At 45.4% G+C, this 23,344-nt stretch overlaps 1 protein-coding gene across 1 annotated transcript in view; it reads left to right on the top strand.

Moving 5' to 3' along the window:
- The window catches only part of LONRF2 (LON peptidase N-terminal domain and ring finger 2), a 64,263-nt gene that overhangs the window by 2,604 nt on the left and 38,315 nt on the right, over positions 1–23,344 (top strand). The window contains exon 2 of the mRNA XM_019528475.1: positions 6–102. Within this exon, the coding sequence (XP_019384020.1) occupies positions 6–102 (97 nt within the window). The remainder of the gene's footprint in view (positions 1–5; positions 103–23,344) is intronic.

Here is a 23,344-nt window from a genome sequence, read left to right as displayed (position 1 = left end):
GGGAGAGCCGCACCCGCCGCCTGCGCGACGAGGGCGACGAGCTGCGCGAGCGGCAGGAGCTAGCGGCCGCGCTGGACAAGTACAACCAGGCACTGGAGGAGGGTGAGTGGCGCCCACGGGCTAGCGCTTCCCCTCCGCGCTGGTTGCTCTCTGTAATAACACCCCAGACCCAAATCCTGCAGGTGTGGTGGAGGCAGGTGGGTTGGTGCCTCCTTATCCTCCCTGGCGTGGCTGGGAGCCCCTTGGCAGCCCTCTGGGCTCTGTGGAGATACTGGCCCCTGGGAGCTGCTAGGGGCACTGCTGCATGTGATGGACCCTGATTCAATGGAGGGCACTAATTACACCTTGTATATTCAGTGTCCCTGTGCTTCAAAATGATGGCCAGGGTGCTTTAAAGGTTCAAGTGCCCTGCCGCCATTTTGAAGCACAGGGTGCTGAATACATGCAATGCTGTGGGGGGCTTTAATTAGAGTATCTCTCAAAGTCTCTCTAGTTAAAGCGCTTCTCCCTGGAGCACATGTAGAGGTGCCTTAGGTGTCTAATGCAAGTTTTAAGGGCGGTTGGATGGTCTCAAGGCTATATGGGTTGAATAAGATGCAAGTGTCTAAGCATCCAGCACCATTTATTGGCCAGGATCAGGCAGTGGGATGTGGTTTTGTTGTGTTATGTGCCAGGGGCATGGAAGCTGCTTAGTGTCTAACAAGTTTGGGGGAGTTTGGATGGTTCCAAGCCTACATGCATCTAATGGATGGGATGCAAGTTTCTGAGCATCCAACAACTTCTGGCTAGTGTCAGGCAGTGGCATGTGTCTTTACTTTATGTGCCAGGGGCAGCCATGGCAAGGACTGGCAAGAGCATTCTGCTTTGCCAGGCTTTACAAAGTGGTTAGGAGGGCAGGGATCAGATCTAAAACTTAGTTTGTTTTAATAAACAAATTGAGCATGTTTTGGTAAATCTGGTCCCAGGTTGCCAGGCCATCTTGTGGCTTTACAGATGCACCTTTCCATTAAAATATTGTCCTCCTCTTGCAGGCGTTTTAGGGACAGGCATGGCACTGTTAGAATAAAAGGAAAAAGAACAGCAGTTTTTGTTCAGAAGTATAGCCCTCCAATTTCTGTATTTATATGCTGCTGATTTCTAAGTTGATTTTGTTACTGGCTGACTTCTACATTGGCAGGTGGGAGGGAGGAGGGTGTGGGGACACCCCTTAAACATTTAAACTTACCAGTACATCTGTTTTCACCGATACAAATGTTTATTTTATGTTTTTGCAAGTGAATGGTATTGCTGGTTTTGGTTCTTGTCTGCACTCCTCATTCTCATCGTTAATTCTTGTACTGTAGTTTATTGGCTTGCAAATACAAGGGAACTATTCTTTGGGTTTGGTTGTGGAATAGTATATCACACATAAGAAATGTCCCATGCTAATCTTTTGCTAATGGAAGTCTGCAAAGATTTGTGAACAGTCTCTATTGAAGAGCGTCCTGTTTAATTTACCTTAAATGCATATATTTTTTACTGCTATAACCAAGGTTAAAACAAACTTCGGGGCACTCTTACGCTAAAATAAGTTTCATTATATAGATAAGCACTAAAAGGTTTGAATTATGACCTCATATTTTGATATAAGATGATGTAATTTCAAACGAAACAAAAACTCACTTGTTTACATTTACTGTGAACCTTTGTAGCTTAGACAAGCAAAGTTCCTTGAGTAGATGTGATATCTCTTATTAGACCAGATAAATAGGTGGCGAAAAAGTTCTTTGCAAGCTTTCGGGCACAAAAGGGTGTTTTTGCAAGCTTTTTGGCACAGAACTTTCCCCCAACTGTTTAGTTGGTCTAATAAACAATATCACATCTACCCAAGGAACTTTGCCTGCCTGTGTCCTTAGACCAGCACGGCTACAACCAACAACCCTTTGTAGCTTTGAAGTATTAGTAATTACCTCTGAAGAAAGGAGTTTCTTAGAATATGCTTGATCTAGATACAGTACCAGGCTTGTACTTCTAGAAGTACAGTGCCAAGTAACAGTGTAGGTACTGTAACAAATTTCTTCAAATGAAGAATGAACTGTGGCCCTGTGCAGTGGTTTCAGTAGCTTACGTCCACAGTTGTTGCTGTGGTCTGCATACCACCCTGTGATGTGTGGAGGAGCCCTGGCAGGATAAAGGGCCCTGAGTACTTTCTTAGCAGATTTGTAAAAATAATGACAGGAAAAGCTGTGTCCTCATGAGAGCCACTCCTTCAGGTGAAGTGGGAAAATGGTGGGAGCTACTTGTCATGGAAAAGTACTCAATAGAGAAGGAAATCTGGTAGTGCAAAAGCATATGGAAGTGGAGGAAAAACCCCAGTTGGCATGGGAATGGAGTTCTGAAGCAAGTTTGTCCAGTCTACATACAGCGGAAAAAAGTGGGAGCTAAAAATGAAATGAAGAACAAAAGTAAAACACTGTTTAAAAAAATATATATCTTACTGCATTAACCGTAGTTAAAAACACAAAATATTATTCCAGTGTAAATTAGGGCTGTTTGCCATTCCATATGTGTAGAAGTCTCTTTAGTGATCAGTAACAATATGAAGATTTGAGAGTTACTATTGGGAAAAGGAGGAGGAGGTTAGTTATTTTCACTCCCACTGTTTTTGTACTCCCTCAGAAGGTGCATTGGATTAACAGCCTGCAGTTGATGATTCATGCAGAATTTCTAGAAAATGCTTTTTTTGTGTATGGGGGGGGGGTCTTTTGTTAAAATATATACACTAGCACTTAAGCTTTCCTTTAAGATAATTGCAAAGGCATAACGTGTTTGTGGGTGGCTGAGAACATTTTCCCAAAGACTGTTGTACTTTCAACAGGAATCAACCACTACAAATTACCAACATATTGATTAACTTGGGATGAAAGTGACAGGTATATACAGCATAAAGGTCCTAGTGTTTTTTGTGCCATGGAGAATATTAAACATGAATCAGTGTTTTGATGCATGAAGCATCTGTATTCTGCCAATTGAGTATAGCATGTATGCCATTCCATTATGAGTATACAGTGCTTTGTACAACTATACAGTAGAAGCTGTGTTATCTGGCACCTTACAAACCAGCATTCTCTATTAACCGACATGCCAGCTTGTAAGGTAAAATTGAAACTGGAAGTGCCTGTTGTGGCACTTCCAGTTTTGCCAAGCTCCCAGGGCCTGGGGCAAAGAAGCCTGTGTGGGGCCCCACTTCCTGTCCCCTGGCACATTGATGCAGTGGGAGGGGCGGCTGCACACTGTGGCGGGAGAGGCAGCAGCCTGAACAGGCAAAGATGCCTGTTTGGGCCTCTTGGGTAACTGGCATCTTTGGTTATCCAGGACCCCCACATTCCCCATGGGTGCCAGATAACAAAACTTTTGCTGTATATGCAAAGTTTTTCTGAAAGATCTTGACTTAAACCAGAACTGTGGGTTTCTTGCAAATTTCTTCTCTGCTCTGGGCAGTCTTGGTCTCAGAACAGGATTGTTTTTAGATTCTTGTGTGCAGATTATGTTCGCTTACTTGCAACAGGATAGTTTCCTGCCTTCTTGGTAGTGGGCAAAATGAAGAGAGAATATAGTGGTGGAGAAGGAAACCCCAAAAGAACTTCTTAGTCCCTCAGCTGCACCTTAACAATCTGATGGCAATAGATAAGTGGTAAAAGTGCAAATGAAAATTTCCTATTGCATTAGCCAACCGAAATGATTGTATGTGAGAGAAATACCACTTTTACAGCAAAATTAAAGTTAAAGGGCAGTAGTACTGCTCTGGTAATGCACCAGTGACCAGTCTTGAGTAAGATTGCCTTCCTTGCTCCAAGGCTTTATTCTAGGAAGGTGTTTTATTGCCCCCTTAACTTGAAAAATGACTAGTTAACCAACTGAGCCTTCTTAAATTGTGAGAAATTGTTTAGACAGCTGAAAAGGAAATGGACTCTTATTGGTCTAAAAATAAATCTGAACGATGGAGAAGAATAAATATATGGGTCCAGACTGAAGTAACAACTAAAACCTTTCAAATGTAGAGGTGGGTTTCTCACTGCTGGAATGCGGTTGATAGATATTGCTCTCGTGACTTGGGTACCTACATGAAGGATTTGAGTGCGGCCTTTGGTTTTTATGGGATAGGATTTGTTTTGTTTTGTTTTTTAATTGGGTGGTTTTGTTTAGCCTGTAAACTACCATATTTACTCAAATAGAAGATGGTCTTGATTATAAGATGACCCCGCCCCCCCAATAATTAGATTCTATATATGGAAAATTTCATAACTTAGATTCTATACCTGGAAAAATATAACTAATTGTTGGAGGTTTGCCTTGAATTTGTGCCCCTCCCATGGCTACCGAAAGGAAAATAAATCTAAGGAGACAGGTAGCCCCTTTGTTCTCTGCTTCCCCCCAGCTTTATGCCCTGGTAGACCCTTCTGCCTCCTTGAGCACACAGAAATGAGGAGCAGATCTGAAAACAATAACCTTAAAATTAAACATGGCTGTAGCAGTTTGCATATAATATCCATCAGGGATCCAGATTTTCTGTTTTCTATGAAAAAATATTAAAAACTGCAGATTTTCCCTTTTAACCAAGAAAAATGCAAATGTTTCATTTTAACGGAGAAACACGCAGATTTTCCACTTTTGCAAAGAGCTTTCTGCAAGCTGGCAGAGTGCACCATGTGCATGTGTATGCTTACACATGCACAGGGTTGCTGGGCAGCCTGCAGAACAGCTCCTGCAGGTAAGTCTGGCTGGGGGGGTCATGGGGGATTGAGGCCCCCATAGGGAGGGAGGGAATTGGACAAGCCTGGGGCTGGGCCTGGAGCTGGGGCTGCTGCCCAGCCAGGGCAGTATTTGGGGCCTGGGGCCATAATGTAGCTGCAGCGCTCTAGTGGGAAGCAGGACGGAGCTGTAGGTGACTCGTTCGGGGGGGTGGCACTGGCTCCCTGCCACTGTGCACACTTCCAGGGGGTGGCAAGGGGCACATGCTGCCCAGATCTGTGTATGGGTGATATAAAAGGTGGGTTAGCTTGCTTATTGAGTAGATCATAAGTTTAAGTACAAGTAGTTCATAAGTTCAGCTATATGTGTAATACTGAGCATAATTTTAAGTAAGGAAACATAAGCGCTGATACAGAAGAAATCTATTCTGGGGCCTAGGCTGATTCAATTGGAAAGAGGAAGGCACCCTCAGGATGACTTCAATCGCGAGGGATAATTATAACTAACAGAAAACCATGTTATATAACAATGAGTAACCTTATTGCGCGCACAACTAACCATATATAGAGGAACATATAAGTCATTTGGAAGTTAAAAAACCCTTGGGGTAGCTCTCGGTCCTTAAGATGGGAGACTACCCTTCTGCAGAAGTAATAAATTTACTACTGGCACTCTTATGTCTCTTGACTTATATTATCACGGCTAGTGCCCACGACGCAAGACCGAGTTGTCCTTCGGTGCATGGGCAACTAACTCGATTTTGCTAACAGGGGCAGGGGTGGGTGCTGGCTACCAGCCGCGGGCTCACTGTGGAAAATCGGGCAGGCTCACTGCCAACCCCTCCTTCCCCAAACCCCTTACCTTCAAGCAGAGAAAAGGGTGGGAAGACCTGCAGTCTTGAAACCAAAGTGGGGGAGAAAGAGGAAGCAAATCATAGGTACAGCCTATGATGCAGGCTTAGTGTAGGAGTCAGTCAGGAGAGCAAGAGGGTTTTGGCATTGATGTTTAAAGCAGCCACAGGCATGTTTGTATAGCAGGCTGCAGCTTGAGGAGGATTGAGCATGCCCACAAAGAAGAAATCCTCCAAAAGAGCCAAATACGTTTTAGCTCTGGACCATGTAAGGCAGTATCCTGCAGGGACCTTGCATGCAGATAGATGCAGACTGTTCTGTAGCACCTGCAATGTGACTCTGGATGTGTTGTGGAAAACCAATATAGATCGACACTTAGAGTCTGAGGTGCACTTGAAACAGAAGGCTGTTGTGGAGGCTGAAGGCCAGGGCAAGAAACAAGCGATCCTGTCTTTGCTCTTCGAAAGGACCACGAAAAGCATCATGGCAAGGAGAGAGGTGGCATTTTCCCTTGTGGAGGCTTTTGTGGTGGTGAACATCCTGCTGGAGAAACTTGATTGCCGTAAGTTAAGGGGCTATCTGAACCAAAACATGCCAAATGTGGAGGTTCTCTGTGTGCCAGCAAGCTTCACCAAGACTGTCTCTCTGCAATGATTGCTTCACATGTACAGTCCACAAAGTACACATCAGCAGAATATGAATCTTTCTCCATTGTAGCTGATGAAGCCACCGACCCTCAAGATAGGGGCCATCTCAATGTAAGTTCACCCCACAAAGGTGGAGAATATATGCAGCTACTGGTACTGGATACAGCATGCAAGCGTTTAACAGCTGTTTCAAGGTTAGCATTGAATAAACTCCTTTTTACAATGTCATTTAATAAAGTGTATAGTGGCGGTATTAGTTGCAATTTGACATAGCATTAATTTCATAAGACATTTCAGTTTAGAGTTTATTAAGCAATCTAAGCACTTAATGTGTCAGATAATGGCTTCCATGGGCTTAATCCTCTGAAACATTATTAAGCAATTAAGCCATGGCTTTGAGCCGCATGACATTCTGTGGGGAAGGATACTACTACTGGCGTCCTTCAACCAATCAGAGTCATGGGGGGTGGGGAGGCTTACCACAATCAGCCCACAAAATTGGCAGCTGGCCTCCTGATCTGGCTGTGAAATCAGCTGCGGCCTCCTTGAGTTGGGTAAGACCCCCTAACTATGCATGATATTAGTCCAAAGCCAAAGGTTTACCATGTAGTTCATTAGGCTAGGCCCTACCAGAGTTAATAGCATTCCAAGTCATAGTGACCCCAGAGCTCAGCACTGCTCATTGTGTGTGTGTGTGTACATTACAGATATGTGCTTCCTTTCCCCCCTCCCTCCCCCCAGGATCCATGCTAATTAGCTCCCACTCATAACTGGAACTGGGTCTTAGGATACTCCAAAAACTTGTATGTAGATGAGGCACAGGGCAACCTGGTTCAGCTTTACCTCATAGGGGTTGGAGCCACACTAATCATATGCTTATGTTTCGAGCTCCATTTCATGAAGTTTGCCAGGTATTTAAGGCTGATGAAGGACTAGGACTAATTGGAAATGGAAAGAAAGGTGCAGCTTAGCTGTGGAAGTGAAGAAGAGGTCAGAAAGTATGCAATGGCACTGGCTAACCATAACATACAGAAAGGTGGAGTACTTGTCCATGAACTGTCCCTCACAGTGAGCTATAGATGTGATGGAATGGGGCATAGAGCAGCAGAGTGCCAGGAGTCCCTAAAATGTACTGTTTGAAAGGGAGAGGAACACTTGCATTATAGGTGCCCCAAAGCCTTTGGCAAGTATAGTTAGTCCCCTTGAGGAACAGCAAAACCCAGAGGAGGAGAGCAGAGGAGATGAGGGGTTGGACTCTGAGGTAGACATGGTGGAAGAAACCCCACAAGAGGGTGAAACAGAAGGATGGGGGACAAAATTTCTGTGATTTAGGAGATGGAACAGAAAGGAAGACGGAGCAGCGAACAACTCAGACGTGGAGGTGGGAAGAAAGAAATCATCCTGCAGACGACAGAAGTGGAGATGGAGCAAGGTCCAGAACCATAGAGTCAGGCCTGAAAAAGAAAGAAAACCAGAGGCTGAAGACCAAGAAGAAGAAGCCTGATGATGAGGGAGGTGAGCTGGAGGAAGAGACAAAGAGCAGTTACTTATACCTTCGGGCTCCAGCTCAAAGTGGAGACCGGAAGGTAAGAAACTGCTAGGAGGTGAAAACTTTTAAGCCTTTGTAAATGTGAAAGCCATCCAAAAGCTTGCAAAGGCTACAGGAATGTGAGTAAGGGAAGGAGAGGAGTCGACTACTAGAGCAGTAGCACAGACAAACCTTAACGGGACAGGCGCACTCGGCTCAAAGCAAGCACAGATTAACCTTAGAGGGACAAGCACACTCATTTTAAGGCAAGAATATATGTCATTGACCATAGTTTTGCTTAACATCAAGAGTATCTTAACAAAGGAAGGATGGGAACAGGTTGAACCAAATAAAGGCAGACATAATCTGCCTACAAGAATGTGGTATATCAGCGAAGAGAGATTATAAACACTTTGAAAAGGTGGAGATGGGGACTGTTGTGATGGTCAGGGACAAATAAGAACAAAGCAGCAGGAGTAGCCATATTATTTAAGAACCCAGAGCTGAGAGCAAAGCAGGTAGAAGTCCGTGGTAGATTGCAATGAATGATGTTATCAGTTAGGGAAACAGAATTAGAATTTTTCACTGAATTTTTCAGTGGAGAGGGAGGGCGGGAATGCACTGCTTAGAAAGTTAGCAGTTTGTGTGGTCAGACAAAGACCCCGCATAATAGCAGGAGATATGAATTGTATAATTGAAGTGGGTGACAGAATGGGAAGGAGGAAATGGAGCTTTTTGGGAAGCTCCTCTAGACTGTTAACAAATATAAAAGAAGAATTGCTAAGAGATGCATGGGCAGGGGGGAGAATTTTTCACTAGAACAGACCGTAGCAGAAAGAAACAATCAAGTATAAACTTTGTGCTTGTACCAAAAGAAATAGGGATAAGGAAGAAAGAAACCATATATGTAGCTTTTAGTGATCACTGGATGCTGAAGATGAAAATGAGTCTTGGTAAGAGCCCCATGAGAGGGAAGGGACTGTGGAAGTGAAATGTGTGGCTGTTGCAAGATGGAGATGTCAAGTGTGCATGAGACATTATCAGAGGTGGCAAACACTGCAAAAATATTTTGGGAGTACCAGAGAATGGTGGATGATGGTGAAGAAGAGGAATGGGAGAATTCTTTAGGAAGGAATGCTGAAGACATGCGGGGAAAGGAACAAAAGAACTGAGAGAGCTTCAAAGAAAGATACAGAAGCCGCTAAAGGAGGCTGCTGAAGGAAGACGGGTACGAAAAGAGCTGGAAGAAATGAGATGAGTAAGACGCCTAGTGGTACAGCCGTAGGTGTTGTAGGGCTTGCTGCTACTGCCCTGAGTTCCTCTTCCTACAGGCGGCGACAGGGCGGACCTCGGCTTCGGATCACCTGGCTTGCCAGGAAGTTGGTCTTGTGTTTCTTGCCTGCCATGACTTTGATGAAATTGTATTCCCAGGAGTCACTGATCGTGGTGATCCTGCCTGGTCTCGATCCTTGTTTTCTTCTGTGGGACTTCAACCCTCCCCTTTACCCCAGCCCAGCCTCTCCAGATGGTACTCAAAGTTCTTCTTCAGCTAGGTTGCAGTACTGCCTGTTATTCTGTTGTTTGGCCCTCTACCACCAGGGTGACCTTTGGTTTTGATTAGTTGCACCCCTTCCAGGGCTGGTCTTGGCCTGTGCTCAAAATATCAAAGAAAAGGAAAAACCAAGAAAAACCCCGATTGCTCTGTCTCCTTTCCAGGTTCAGTCTATGTCCCCTTTCACCTGGGGTCAGGTTCTCAAAATCTGAATCGCAATGATAAACAAATTAATTAGTCCAGCCGCTGTTCTGCCTGGCTCCCTTGTGAACATTCACAGTCCCAGTGGGATCTCTTCCATGTGCAGCAAGGCTCTACTTAGAACAGCAGTTTTCCTCAGGCCTCTCTTCCGGATCCTCAGCTGACACTCCACACTGGAGGTTATCAAAAGCCATGTGTGTTCTCTTCCTGGATCCTCAGCTGATGAGCCGCTCAGGAGATTATCAACAGCTGTGTATGTGCAGGCTTCTGCCTGCCTCCTGCTTAGGGTCTGCTCCTGTCTCCCTGTGGTCTGCAGGTAACTGGCCCCAGATCTGCCCCTCTGTGGGGTTGGAAATACCTCTGGGCAGCCTCCCTCCTCCAGTCCTGAGCAAGATGCTGCTCTGGAAGTGTGGTGGGTGTTTCTCTTCCCTTCCGGTCTCCAGCTGCAGCCCTGCCAGCCCTCCATGCTGTACATGTTGTTTGTTTTCACTCTCTCTCTGTTGCTGCAAGCTGCTTTTCTTCTCCTGACTTACACCTGCCCAGCATGTAAGACACCTCAGGGCTTCTGTTTGCTCTCACTCCTTCACACCTGGTTTAAAAGAAAGATGAGAGAGATGTTCTTAGCACAAACACGATGCATTTTGGCTAGAGTGAAGGCAGCAAAAGGAAAGCTTGAAGAAGGTGGTGCCTACGTGGAAAAGCAGGAGTATGCTGGAGGCAGTGAGAAGATTTAACAAAGAACTATGCCAGAAGAAGGAAACGGGAAGAGGAATTTCTTTGAAGAGATTGAGGAGAAAGAGGAGGAGGAAGCAAAGAAGTTGGAAGAAAGATAAGCTTGAAGGAAGTGCAGGAGTGTTTAAAAACCTTTTAAAAGAAGGAAATCACCAGGAGCAGGAACTTTCTATGGAATTTTATGAGACGTTTTGGGCATGAGTAGGCAGTGATATAGCAAGAAGTGTTTGAGGTAATGGTGAAAACAGAAGCAGGGAAGGATTTTACAAGAGGCATGGTGATCTTACCCTTCAAGAAAAGGGAGAAGAAACTCCTGGAAAAACTCAAGACTAACTGTACTCCTTAATATGAACTGTAAGTTAATGGCTAAGACACTGGCTTTGAAGATGAGGAAAAACCTTGTGAAGACATCAAGTATGTGCGGTACCAGGTAGAAGGGTGTCTAAAGTGATCAGAATGATCAGATATACTGTCCCACATCCAAAAGAGGAAAACAAATGCGGTTACAGCAAACCTAGATTTAGAAAAAAGCATATGACAGTGTAGATTGTGATCATACATTGAAGGTGCCAGGAAAAATGGAGTTCCCAGAGAAATTTATATGTTGCATAAAGTTATTGTCTAGAGAAGCGGCAAATAAAGTCCAAATTAATGGACACCTAAGCGGGCCCTTTTAAAATCCATATGGGGTGAGGCAAAAGTGCCCCGTCACCACTACTATTTGTGCATATGTTAGAACATAGAATAAGAAAATACAAGATCATAAGTGGAGTAAAGATACCGGGAGGAGTTAAAATGCATACTATATGTGGATGATATAAATGGAGTAGTTATCCTTTTGATGGGAAGGGTGCTAAAGCATGTATGAGCGTATGGACAAGCAACAGGGGCTAAACTAAATAAATCAAAAAGCACCATAATAGGAGCATGGAACTGGAGGGACCTGGAGAAGCTGAGTTTGTGGACATCAGCTTTCCTAAAGTCTGTGATTTCTACCCTACTGGTAGATAATCTAATGGTCACTGTCACCCAGTTTCCCTGCAATCTGCAGGTTGCTCACTAAGTTGGTTCTGGCCAAGGGATACCAGTCTAGGAGCACCTTGCCTCTGGTTGGCTCAGACTTCCTGGGTCAGATTGTTACACTTGTCTCAAGGAGATCTATGTGGGGTCAGGTCAACTCTCAGGATCTCAATATTGCGCTGTTAGGAGGGTGTGATGCAATTGCACATATACAAACACAAATCAAGTAGGTGTACACACGTACACTCTCTCTCCCAACTTGGGCACATACACATCCACATACACTAGCCTAGGCACATACATACCTCTCACTAATCCAAGCGCATACACTATACACCCCAAAAGTTAGACAAAAAACAATTGTCCATTCCTGCACACTCAGTACATATACACAGATCACTAATTCGTATATCATGCACACAATGACGTGTGTGTGTATATTTTGCCCAGGTACCCCAAGCACACACATGCATACCGTACCATCCAAGTTAGGAACTTACCTGTGTGTGTGTGTGTGTGTATACTGAGATTAAAACTGGTGGACTAGATGGAAGCTGGCTGAGGAACTGAGACTTGGGGTTACTTAAGGTAGATTGGGGCTGGAAACTGAGGCAGACAGCTGAGATATTGTGGGGAGGAGGGCAGGTAAGTGGTGGCAATGAGGAGACAGCCAGGAAAGAGAGAGAGAGAGAGAGAGAGGCAGAAACCTGGGAGGTTGGGGCTGGAAACAGGCTGACAGCTTAGAGATTGGGGGAGCAGATAAGTAGTGGCAAAGAGGAAACAGACAAAAATAACAGGTTTCAAAATAACAGGTTTATTGAACAGACAGCACGCTACACAGCCCCATGAAGTTATTGGTGTACGCACACGCACACACAGCAGGAGAAAGAGACTCAGTGGAAGGGTTGGAGTCCAGGTGGGGAAGAAAAACAGAATCCAAGTCCTTGGTTGAAGAGGGGGTAGGAGGTGAAAGTTACCTATGCAGGCTGGAAGAGGGTCCTTGTCCAGTAGGTATTGTCCAGAGCGGGGTCGCTGGCAGGGCCTCTGCGTGGATAGGTGGTGTGGCATGGTGCTGGTCCAGATGAAGAGGGCATCCCAAGGAGTCAGTCTTCATTACCCCTTTTTATGGGGCAGACTACTTCAGATCTCCAATGGGGAGGGTCTGTCCAGGCAGTGTCAATCCTGTTCCTGAGGGTTCCAAGTGTTCTGAGCAGTTTGGCACAATAGTGGGTTGCCTTATCTTCTGTTTCTTGAATGCTAAGGGTGGTTCCAAGGGCTGGGTTGTTGGTCCAGGTATTGGTGTTGATGGTTTGGTCATTCAGAGGGAGCTATTTTTAGACCTATTGCCATTGTTTCTCAAGCACCCTCATTCATCCCCATTCATTCAGGAACCAAGTTACATAGGAGGGGTAGTATGAGTCATAGGTTACACAACCTGGTATGGGGATAAGAAAGAGGCTTGACATTACAAGATAGCATAAGTCATGTCAAGTTTCTAACTTACATATATAGACCTAAAAGAGTAATCACACAATATAAAAAAAATCAATACATACTTAATAATTATCACTTATAAAACAGTGGATAGCTGTATCAAAATAGCAGGGTGCTTATTTGTGAAGAGGGGAGAGAAAAATTAAACTTCCTACCTAAAATAAAATGTTAAAGCTTATCCTACATCTTAGCCTACTTATACTTATCTATAGGGAATAGAATGGGACAGAAAAAGTCAGAAATGGTTGGGGAAGGGAAGGGAATGCATTTTAAAATAAATAAAAAAAAAAAAGAAAAACTGGGGGTTTTGCTACGCAAGAAAGGAAGCTTTTGGAGCAATCGGATCTAGCTGAGTGCTCATCCCATGAGATATCTGGGTAATTGAAGTCACCCATGATGACCATGCAGGCCCTGCCAGTTCTCTAGAGAATTCTTGATCAAGCTGTTCCTCTTGGTTAGGAGGTCTGTAATAGACTCCTACGGTCAAGTCCCCTTCTCCATGCTCTCCCTGTATCTTGACCCAGAGGGTCTCAAGTGGCCATTCTTTCCCTCCAATCATGGCTTCAAGGGAGGTGTAATGTTTCTTTAGATAGAGAGCAACTCCTCCGCCTTTCTTCCCAATATAGTCCCTCCTGTACATAGTGTATCCTCCTTTGCCTGTAGTCCAGTCATAGGTGGAGTCCCATGAGGTCTCTGCGATCCCTATAAGATTGTATTGCTTCTCGCGTAGTAAGAGGGCTGTATTGTATTTGAGCTGTATTTTGTTGAAACTGAACTAATTATGCTTTCAATCACCATTTACTGTTTGCTTCCATCATGTACATCCAAACTTATTAAAGTTTAATTTGCATAAGGACTTTATAAGCACCCTGTATATGTAGTTTCTATGATATGAATAGTGTTCTGCTTTTTCAGTTTTTACCAGTTTTTTCGACAATAAATTCCCTGATTTTTTTAATATTTGGTTTTTACTGTTTTACACCCATTCTTATTGATTTACACCTGGTTTTTTTTCAGTTCACTCAATTTTACTGGGTACAGTAATATCCCTGTTAACTGGCACAAGTGGGGAGTGGCTGGGGTGTGCTGGTAAGCTAAAAGTGCCGGTTATGTGAGGCACAGGCTTCTGGCTAGACGCAGGAGAGGGGGAGTGGTGGGGGAAGGAGTGGTGGCAGCAGCTGCATGCATAGAGGTGGGTGGTGACTGTGCGGGGGCTGGGGGAGAGGGCTGGAGCTGCTGCCTGGGATGGGAGGGTCCGGAGGAATTGCTCCCAGGGTAGGTGGGTCCCAGCTGCACCCTGGTGGCTCCGGCTGCAGCCCTACCCTAGGCGCTCTGAACTACTTTTTCCCCCTTAAATTGAGAGTTAAAAAGTCGGGGTGTTTCAAATTCAAGGGTGTCTTACATTTGGAAGGAATGCAGCATGTTGGCAGCCCATGTCAACAGGGAAAATTGGCCATGGAAGTGCTTCCTTGTTTAATTTCTTTCCATAGTTGCAGGCAATGCATGAAGCCAGGAGATGACACCCTTCATTTTGCTTCTTTTTCTGTAACAGGACATAGATTAGGGTTAGAAAAACCATACTCCTATCCCAGAATACAACTTCTTTCAGCTCTGTTGTGGCTAGAGGAGCTGTTTGTTCCTTTGCTTCCCCAGTTCATTGTTCAGTGTGACAAGCTGTCATTTCTGCCTTAGTAGTCTTGTCCTAAAACCATGATAAAGCTTAGCTAAATTAATCTCCTAAAATAGAGTAGGGCAGTACAGGCATCTTAATATGTAGGGTGGGGCAGGACAAATAATAAGCTTTATATAGATGACTCTTAGAGGTGAATTTTTAAATTTGTGCCCATTAACTTGGGATTGTTTTAGTTATGGACCCAAGATTCCCATTGTTGGAAGAAACTAGCTTCTGCGAATGAAATCATAAATCTTATATTGTCAAGATGCATGCTTTCCTGTTCTTAAATAATTAGTCCTAACTGCTGCTTTTGAATAGAGTGCGCAATTCAAAGATGGCAGTAGAAAGCAGCTGACTGTTCTGTATGGATAGATACAGGAGGCATTAAATACAGTATACACTTCTTTACTTGGTGAGGGAAGGGGTGGATGGGATGCATTGAAATATAAAATAAGGTTTCTATGTTTGCTAGCACAGTGGGCTCTATTGAGAGTACAGGCAACCCCCGCTTAGCACTCCTAATTGGTTCCATAAAAACTGAGCATTAAGCAGAACAGTGTTAAGCGAGACAATCTCTACCTACACTCATTTCTATGTGGAAATGAAGTGGTTACTGCCATGTCTCCCCACTCCCCTGCCCGCCTGCTGGCGCTCCAGCCCCACATAATAGCCTGGGTGTGCTCCTGCCACCCTGCTCTGGGCCCCTGCTGCTCCTGGCCCTGGGCACTGGCATGGGTCCCATGATCATTCCTGGCCCCCCCCCACACTGCTTCTCACTGCTGCCACCTCTCCCCACCCCTCATGCCTGCCCGCCAGCCTTTCCAGCCCCACTTGCCAGCTCCGGCACTGGCACTACTGCCACTCCATTCTGGGCACCGGCTCCTGCCGCCAGACACTGATGTGGGCCCCGTGCTACTGCTGCCCCACTCTGGGCACTAGTGCAGGTCCCGCGCTACTTGCTTCTGTTGCTGCCGCTTCTCCCTGCCCTCCCCCCTCCATTCCAGCCCGGGTACCAGTGCTACTGTCAACCTGCTCTGGTGCAGGCTTCCAGTGGCCCCAGCCTGGGCCCCATGCTCCTGCCCTCTTTTGCAGTCGCTTGTCTCCACCCCCCCGCCCACTCCAGCACCATGTGCCAGCCTGGGCCCATGCTTGTGCCGTCCCACCCTGGGTCCTCATGGCTGCCCGCCCACTCACTGCCACTCGCTCACCTTCCACTCACTGCCATCGCCGTCACTTCTCCCTGCCCTCCTGCCTGCCAAAACTCCAGTTCTGTTGAGTGCTTTAGCGAAACTGGCTGAGCGCTCAGCGGAATCGGGTATTAATTCTAAATGAGAGCTCTGGCAAAATAGCGCTAACTGAAACTGTGTTAAGCGGGGGTTGCCTGTATAGTTTCTAGGTGCTACTTTTAATACAGTTCCATAGGGGTGCTGCTGCACATGAAGGTAACCATTTTCAAAAGCAGAATTCACTAGTATAAGCAAGTATCGCAGGATTCCTTATAGTTGTTATGGACTTTCTCAACTATCTAAAAATAGTTGCATGTATTCTTCTAGCTCCTGAAATTCTAGAATCATATGCTGTAACATCCTGCAGTTTTCAAGTTTCATAGCAGCGAATCTAAATTCCAGTTGCTGTAGTGGTAGCAGCATTATAATTGTTATATGATCTCTGATCTTGGTTTCTCAGAGTTCAAGCTGCTTTATGAGGTGATCTTCAGTTTAACTTTGCTTTTTGCTAATCTGACTTATTATTGCTTTAAATCAGGGGTTGTCAACCGGGAGTACATAGAACCCTGGGGGTACTTGGGAAAGCCCCAGGGAATATGAGGTGATGGCACGGAGAAGCAAGGGTTCTTGGGAAGCGTGCCGCCACACGCCTGCCACTGCCTGCTGTTGTGCACCTGCCACCACCATGTGATGTGGTGCCAGCACCCCCCCCCACCCCCCATCGACTGACTGCTGGGGGACCCCCCAACTCATCCAGGGGGTACAGTCCAGGAGCAGTACCCACCAGAAGGGGTGCACTCCTTAAAAAAATGTTGATAACCCCTGCTTTAAGTGAACTGTCAGAATGAACTACAACAGAGCTGTCCAGCGTATCAGCAGCTGGCAACTGCACTAGTAGGGACTGCACACCCCATAGGCTGCACCAGTGTGGGCTTTGGGCTCCTACTGTACTGTGCCATGCCCCACTGTGCCATTTGAGCATCCTGTGACAACTGCTACACTGCTGTCTGTGAATGTCCTTGCTGTGCTGCTTCACCATGCTGAGTGGGGACCCTTCCTTCCCTTGCTGTACTGTGTTGTGGCTCTACTCGGTGCCTCAGCTGTGGGCTCTACCAGCACCATACGGTGTTGCCCTGACTTGCTTCACCCCAGCCTCTAGGGCAGGGGCAAAAACCAGAAGGCAGAGGAGGGAGGGGCACCTGGAGTCCTCAGTGATTGCTGCTGCAGCAATTTCCTGTAGGGGAAATACCAGCTGTGTGTGGGAACTGAGGAGCCCCATGTTAACTTGCTGGGAATCCCGTGTGGCCTTTGGGCCACCAGTTGGGCCCAGGAATAAAAGGTGCAGAGTAATTTGGTTCTCCAGTAATTCTCAGATGTTAAAATATGCAACTTCAAGCAGCAAGACCATGTAACCTTGCTTGTCAGCTTCCTTAGTCTTTTGACTACCTTCTGTTGGCGGAGCAGTGTTGGATCAGGGTGTTGTGTATGTAAACATAGCTAAAGGCATTTGAATGCCTTCCCCATTTAAAAAAAACAACCCAAAAAGCAGGCATGAGAACAAATTACTTGAAGTGTATTAAGCTGGTTCAGCCTTTTTTCAGTTTGCAGTTCAGAACTTTTTAAGACAGATTTCTACAAAATATCTGTGTCTCAGCAGCCAGGAATAAAGCTGTAATGGAACTTTGTGGACTGGAAACCATGTTTTGCCTATCATATGTTTTGGATTGAAATCTATTGCTCTTTTTTTTGGTTTTCCTTTCAAGGCTTGAGGTGTTTCTAAGTCCCCAAGCAGACTAAATCTTATACATTTCTCGTTTTAGCTACCTTTTGGCCCTTACTCCAAATTACTTCTATCTCCTATTTTTGCAGCACTTCTAAATGGGAGTTTTGTGTAACTTCAGCTCTAAACATTCTTATCCTTTCAGTTCTTGTAAACACTCCATGAGTTATTGATCTCTGCATCAGTGTCATTCATATGCCTTTTAATAGTAGTTTCTTCATAATTGTAACTGTCTGAAGCTTGTAGTAATTTGTTACCAATAGCTCTATGCCATGCAAGCTGAAGTGAAGCATTTGCTCCCAGCTGATTATTTCTTTTGCCAAACCTTATGTTGTTCCTCACTATATCATTAAATATTTTTCAAATTTTAGTTTGGTAATTGTTTGTTACTGTCATAAATTCCTTCACCTTTGTCTTTTTTTTTACTTCACTGTCTTATTGATGCAGACAGTAAACATTACCTAATCAGAAAACCAGTTCTTAATTATTTACTTTTAAAAAAATTTACAACACGGAGAGGCAGGATTTTTAACCCAAATTGCAACCTGTGGAATTTGGTTGCAAATTTTCATCAAGGCCAAGCAGTAGCATTCTGAAAGTAATTAAATTGTCCATGACAAATGAGACCATTTGCATGCTTTAATATACAAAACAGCCACTGACTAAAAAGAACTGGGAAGAAACTTCCATTATGTGTAGGGTGTCATAATCATAGAGATTATTTATATTTTTCTCTGAAGTGATTGGTACTTGCTGCTGTCAGACAGGACACTGGACCTCAGTTTTCACGTGTGTGGCAAATTTATGTTTGTGCCTTTATTGTGTAAATAGTGGGGTTCAGCCTTTTTGGTAAGCATACCTGATTAGCCACACACCTTCCCAAGTGCTGTTTCAATCCCCTTTCCCAGCTGATCGGCTGTTGTGCTTTCTGCTTCTTGCCCTGTGCTCCCTGCCCAGTCTTCTGCTCTGTTTTCAACCTGGTCTTTTGCATGCCATACAAAGGCTGCCTGTGCCACTTGCACTACCCTGATGTAACACATTAAGTAGAGGGGGCTTTATCTTAAATGAAGTGCAAACTGGAATGTACAAATGCTTGTCTTAGTCTATATGATGTTCCTTAAATTGTTATCGCATCTTAAACCCTTCCCATGTCATCCAGAGTCTGAGATAAAAATGTTCTATGGAAAGAGTAGATTGAGGGTTAATGCAATTATTTCTGTATAGCTTAATTACTTTTGAAGTAGGTGCTTTAAGAATTCAGGAAACTATCTTCCAATAATAAAATAGCAGTGCATATTTTGAAGATAAGCTCCTGCATGTCGGTTACTGGGTGTAGCAGGTAACAGTATTACTTGATTAGGAGGCATGTCTACACAAGACACTTTGCTGTGCAATAGATTAATCTACTAAGCACTAAAATGTCACTGTCTACACAGGCATATGCTTACCACACAGTAAATTAGTTTACTACTAAATACAGGTAGGAAAGTAACTGTGTGGTAGATACTTCACAGTAGCGTATGTGTAGGCACTGACAGGGAGCAAATTTGCTCCCAGTCAGTCCCAACACCAGGGGGCTACAGGGCACGGAGAACCCTCTTAGTCCTGGCGCTGTTTAGCTCCCAAGAGGAGCTGGGAACTGAGCAGTGCTGGAACTGGGGAGTTCTCTTGTCCTGTTCAGCTGGGGGCTGGCTGGGAGCTGTCCCGTGCAGTCCCTAGCTGCCCAGGGAAGCCCCACTGGGCACCGGCCTCATCACCATGTGCATGGGGCCAGGAGAGCTCTGGAGTGGCAGTTGTCCCAGCCCTGTGCACATTAGGACTCTTTCCAATGTGCATGGGACCAGGAAACAGCTGCTGCTGCAAATGGCAGAGCTCTCCTGGCCCTTACACATGGGGTCTGGCCCCTGTGCTCCCTGCCAGGCCTCAGGCTAACTCCCCCTGGCTGTTGCATATGGCCAGAGCAGAGTAGGAGCATCCCTGTACTTAGCTGCTCCTGCTGGGAGCAGATTTGCTGCCAACAGGTATTAAGATAGGTTCTCAGGGAAGGCTTACTGCATAGTATTTTTATTGTGCAGTAAGACAACTTCAGATTAATAGCGAGTGTATCAGGTTAGTTTTGCTTTGTTCAGCTTTTGTGGAACTTTAGTTAAGATTACAAAACATTTGCTTCCAGTGTAGATCTAGACCAGTGGTCTCCAACCTTTTTAAGTAGGAGATCACCTTCTGGCATTTAAAAGCAACCCAAGATCTACTGTTCACAACTGCCCCCCCCGGGTAAATCTGCCCCCCCAGTAGGTAAGTCTGTGGGGAGGGAAGGGGGGGTAGATTGAGGCAGAAGGAGAAAAATTTATTTGGGGGCATGCCTCCCCAGTAGGGAAGTCCCACCCAGTTGGGGCCCCACTTAACTTGACCCTGCTTCTGCCTCTGCAGCACTGTCCGTTGCCACAGGGGTCTCAATCTAGTCCCCATCCCTTCCCACCCCCCATGGACTGACCTGCTGGGCTGGGGCATGTGTGTGCATGCAGATGGGCACTCAGCCCCCCCATCTCAGCCTTGGATCGACTCCAGTGGCTCCGAGATCTACCACAAGAGGCTCCAAGGCCTACTGGTGGATTGAGAGCGACTGGTTGGTGACCACTGATCTAGGCAATGTTATTCCTTGTAAAGATACTTTTACCAAATATTGTCTCATTCCAGAGCCACTAAGTGGAAAAACTCTGTCAATTCCACATCATGAAACTAGTTTTAATATTAGTGTGGAGCTGCCTGGAATCTAGAACAGATTGACTTCTGTCACAAGGAAGGAGAGATTTTAAGGCATTGGGGGCTAATTACCAGGGATCCTGGTTTTTTCTGATTAAAAAAAAATCCAAATTCTCTGATAAAAATGGCAAATTCTCCACTTAAAATGCCTCAATCACTATAATAAATTCTAAATACCTGTATATTTTGGCATTTGATTTTGGCATTTTCATCATGGAAACTCTGAGCTGCTGCCCTCCTTACCAGGATGCAGGTCCAGCTGTGGTTGTCCCTCCCCTGCCCCCCCACTGTTTTGTGGTTCTGAGCAGCCCTGATATGTGGTTGCCCCTCACTTTCAAGCCAGTGCCCCTCACTCTCTGCCTACCCTCCCCATTCACTCGCTCCCAGCAGCAGCTCCCCACTACACCAGGATGTGGGTCCAATTGCAACAGGCTCCCCCCCCTGCCCACCCCCATTGCTTTGTTTGTCCTGAGCAGCCTTAACATGCCTATACTGTTGCCATGTCCCTGTTCACGCCATTGGCCCTCACTCCCAAGCCACAGGGTCTTCCACCCTGCTAGTGCCCCTCACTCCAGACCTGCAACCCTTGTCTACCCCCCCACTTCCTGACAGCAGCTCCCCCCCGCATTAGGACATGGATCCAGCTGCAGCTGTCCCCCCTGCTGCTTTGTGGCTCTGAGCAGTGCTGACTCCTGCTGTTCTGCTCCCTGTGCCTGATGGCAGCAGTAAGGGCTGGATTCAAGTTTTAGGGGGTCTCAAATTTAGTCACCTGCACCCAACCCAACCCACAAGCCTCCCTCCTCCCCACAGCCTCTTGCAAGCCCTACTTACCCCAAAGGCTCCAGGAGGGAAAAGTCAGCCTGAGCCAAGCCCTGGCTGACTCAAAAATCTCAGGCCATGCTCCTTTTCTCTCTCCTTCCTTCCCTGGGCAGGGCTGGTTGTTTCTTGTCCCTTTTGCAAGAAGTTTTTGCGGACTGCGACTCTGCCACCCTGCACAGAGATCTTTGTAAAAGTGGGAATCTGTGAGTATCTCTGTTAAAATGAAAAATCCATGTTTTTCTCTGTGAAAAGGGAAAATCTGCAGCTTTTTCTCTTTTTCTGTGGGAAACGGAAAATCCAGATTCCTGCTAATTACTTCAGTTGTTAAGTTTCTCTGGGTCTTTCTTAATAAGGTTATTGTTTTGATAGTTCACAGTATCTTGCCTTTTAGCATCAAAGAACTGTTACATTTGAAATGTAACAAGACTGCATTAATTTTGTGGTAAAGCATATTTTCCTCCCTGCTGCCCTGGACAGCTACAATTACTTACTGAGTATGTACTGTATTGCTCTTAAAGTTCCTCTTGACTTCCCTATAAGTTGCGTACCTTGTAAAATTCTTGTGCGAAATAAACTCATAGTTAATGAGATCTCCGCTTATCCGTGGTAGCATGTGTGTTAGATGCTGTCCAGTCAGAGTTCAGAACATCAATTTGTTAAATATTTGAACATTTAGTTGTGCTGATCTCATGTTGCTTGTATGGGGTACATTCAGGATGTGACTAGAAGCCACTGCTACTGAAGACTTTATAATATACCCTGAAGATTTTTAAAAGAATACCATGTTTGAAAAGGGGGTAAAATCTCCAAAAATTAAAATTCAGAGTAATCAGTGCGTCTCAGTGTGCAAGTACTGAGGCCAACGTTAATGAAAAGACACTCTTTTCATACTAGCGTGTGATAGAGACAGCACCAAGGTGACCCCCTTTGTTACATGTCTTGTAGATTGTCTGGTGTATCCTTTTAGCCAAATACTATCTATACCAGATATTGAAATGTGGCTGTTTGTTATAGTTAGTATGTTTCATGTCTAAGGCTGCCTGTGGGATGTGGACATTTCTTTTAACAATTTGCTTTCCCTGGGCTTTTAATTTTTCAATGTGCACTGCCATGTGGAATCAGGAGAATGTAAATTGAGTTTTGCATATAATTTTCTGCTCTCAAAGGTGACTTGCAAAACCTTCTCTGGTATTGCTGCATAATTCAACTGACTGATATTTGAATAAGTAGCTGCTGTCAAGCCTGGAAAAGACTGAGGGCTTGAGCAGCCACTGGGCAGCCTCATGGATGAACTATTGAGTGGAATGTCAGCAGACCTGAGTGAGTGGAACATACTCAGTCCTGTTCGCCACAAAAGCTTTGTTGTAGACAAGTCCAAAATGTTACTTGGTTTTCTACAATATGGAATCGGACATGAGTAACAATAACAAGTGGCATATGAATGACTTGTGTGATCCCCTGAAATGGAACAAAGGCTACCTTTTGTAAAAGCCAGTTTATCTCCCTTTTGAGTAAGGTGTGAATTTTCAGTAAACATTCCTCTGAACCCCAAGAGGCTCTTGGAGCAAAATCATGGAAAACTAGGCTCTTTGTTTCCTGATGCTGCTAAAATTTAAAAGGTGTGTTGGCCTGAAAAGCGATGTCCTCTGCTTGCTACACTTGATAAAAGAAGGGCTCCCACAGAAAGTTTTGTCAGGAGTCAAGGAAGACAAAAAGGAGGCTTATACAAAAGTAAAGGTGCATATCAGATTGGGACCGATAACAGGAAAATTAACATTAACAGGAAAATCCAGGGTGTCTCATTCACTGCCCTGGCTGAGGAGAACATGCACCACTCCCTCCCTCACCATGGGGGAGGGGGCTTGATCTGCCCCCTCCTCCAATGTCCCTTGCCCTCCACAGACTTACTGGCAGGGTGCTGCTCTCCAAGCTGCCATGCTGCATTCCTGTAAATCAGCTATCTGGTCGATATTGACTGAAATGGCTGTTTAATTATTGGCCTTCACCATTGGCCAAAGAAATCTTTATTGATGCATTCCTATACAAAACATGGCTGTACATGGCAAATGGAGAGAATTGGCTAGCAGTGGCGATGCTTAGGGCATGCATGGGGATGCACGTGCACCCCCTGAGAGCGCCAGTGCACCCCTGACTGGCCACACTCGCTGCTTAGGTGATGGTTGGGGGGGCAGGCAGGAGCACTGGTGCTGCCCCCACAAGCACTAGCTGGGTAAGTGGAGTACTGTGGTGTTCCCAGAAGCGGCTGCAGTGATTGGCTGTCTCACAAGTGGCTGTGGGTGGACACCTCCCTCTGCCAGCAAAATC

This window comes from Crocodylus porosus, unplaced genomic scaffold (genome assembly GCF_001723895.1).
Source record: "Crocodylus porosus isolate Cpor-Errol unplaced genomic scaffold, CroPor_comp1, whole genome shotgun sequence".
Classification (NCBI taxonomy): Eukaryota; Metazoa; Chordata; order Crocodylia; family Crocodylidae; genus Crocodylus; species Crocodylus porosus.
Note: the sequence above shows the minus strand (reverse complement) of the source record. Positions and strands in the feature narration are given on the sequence as shown.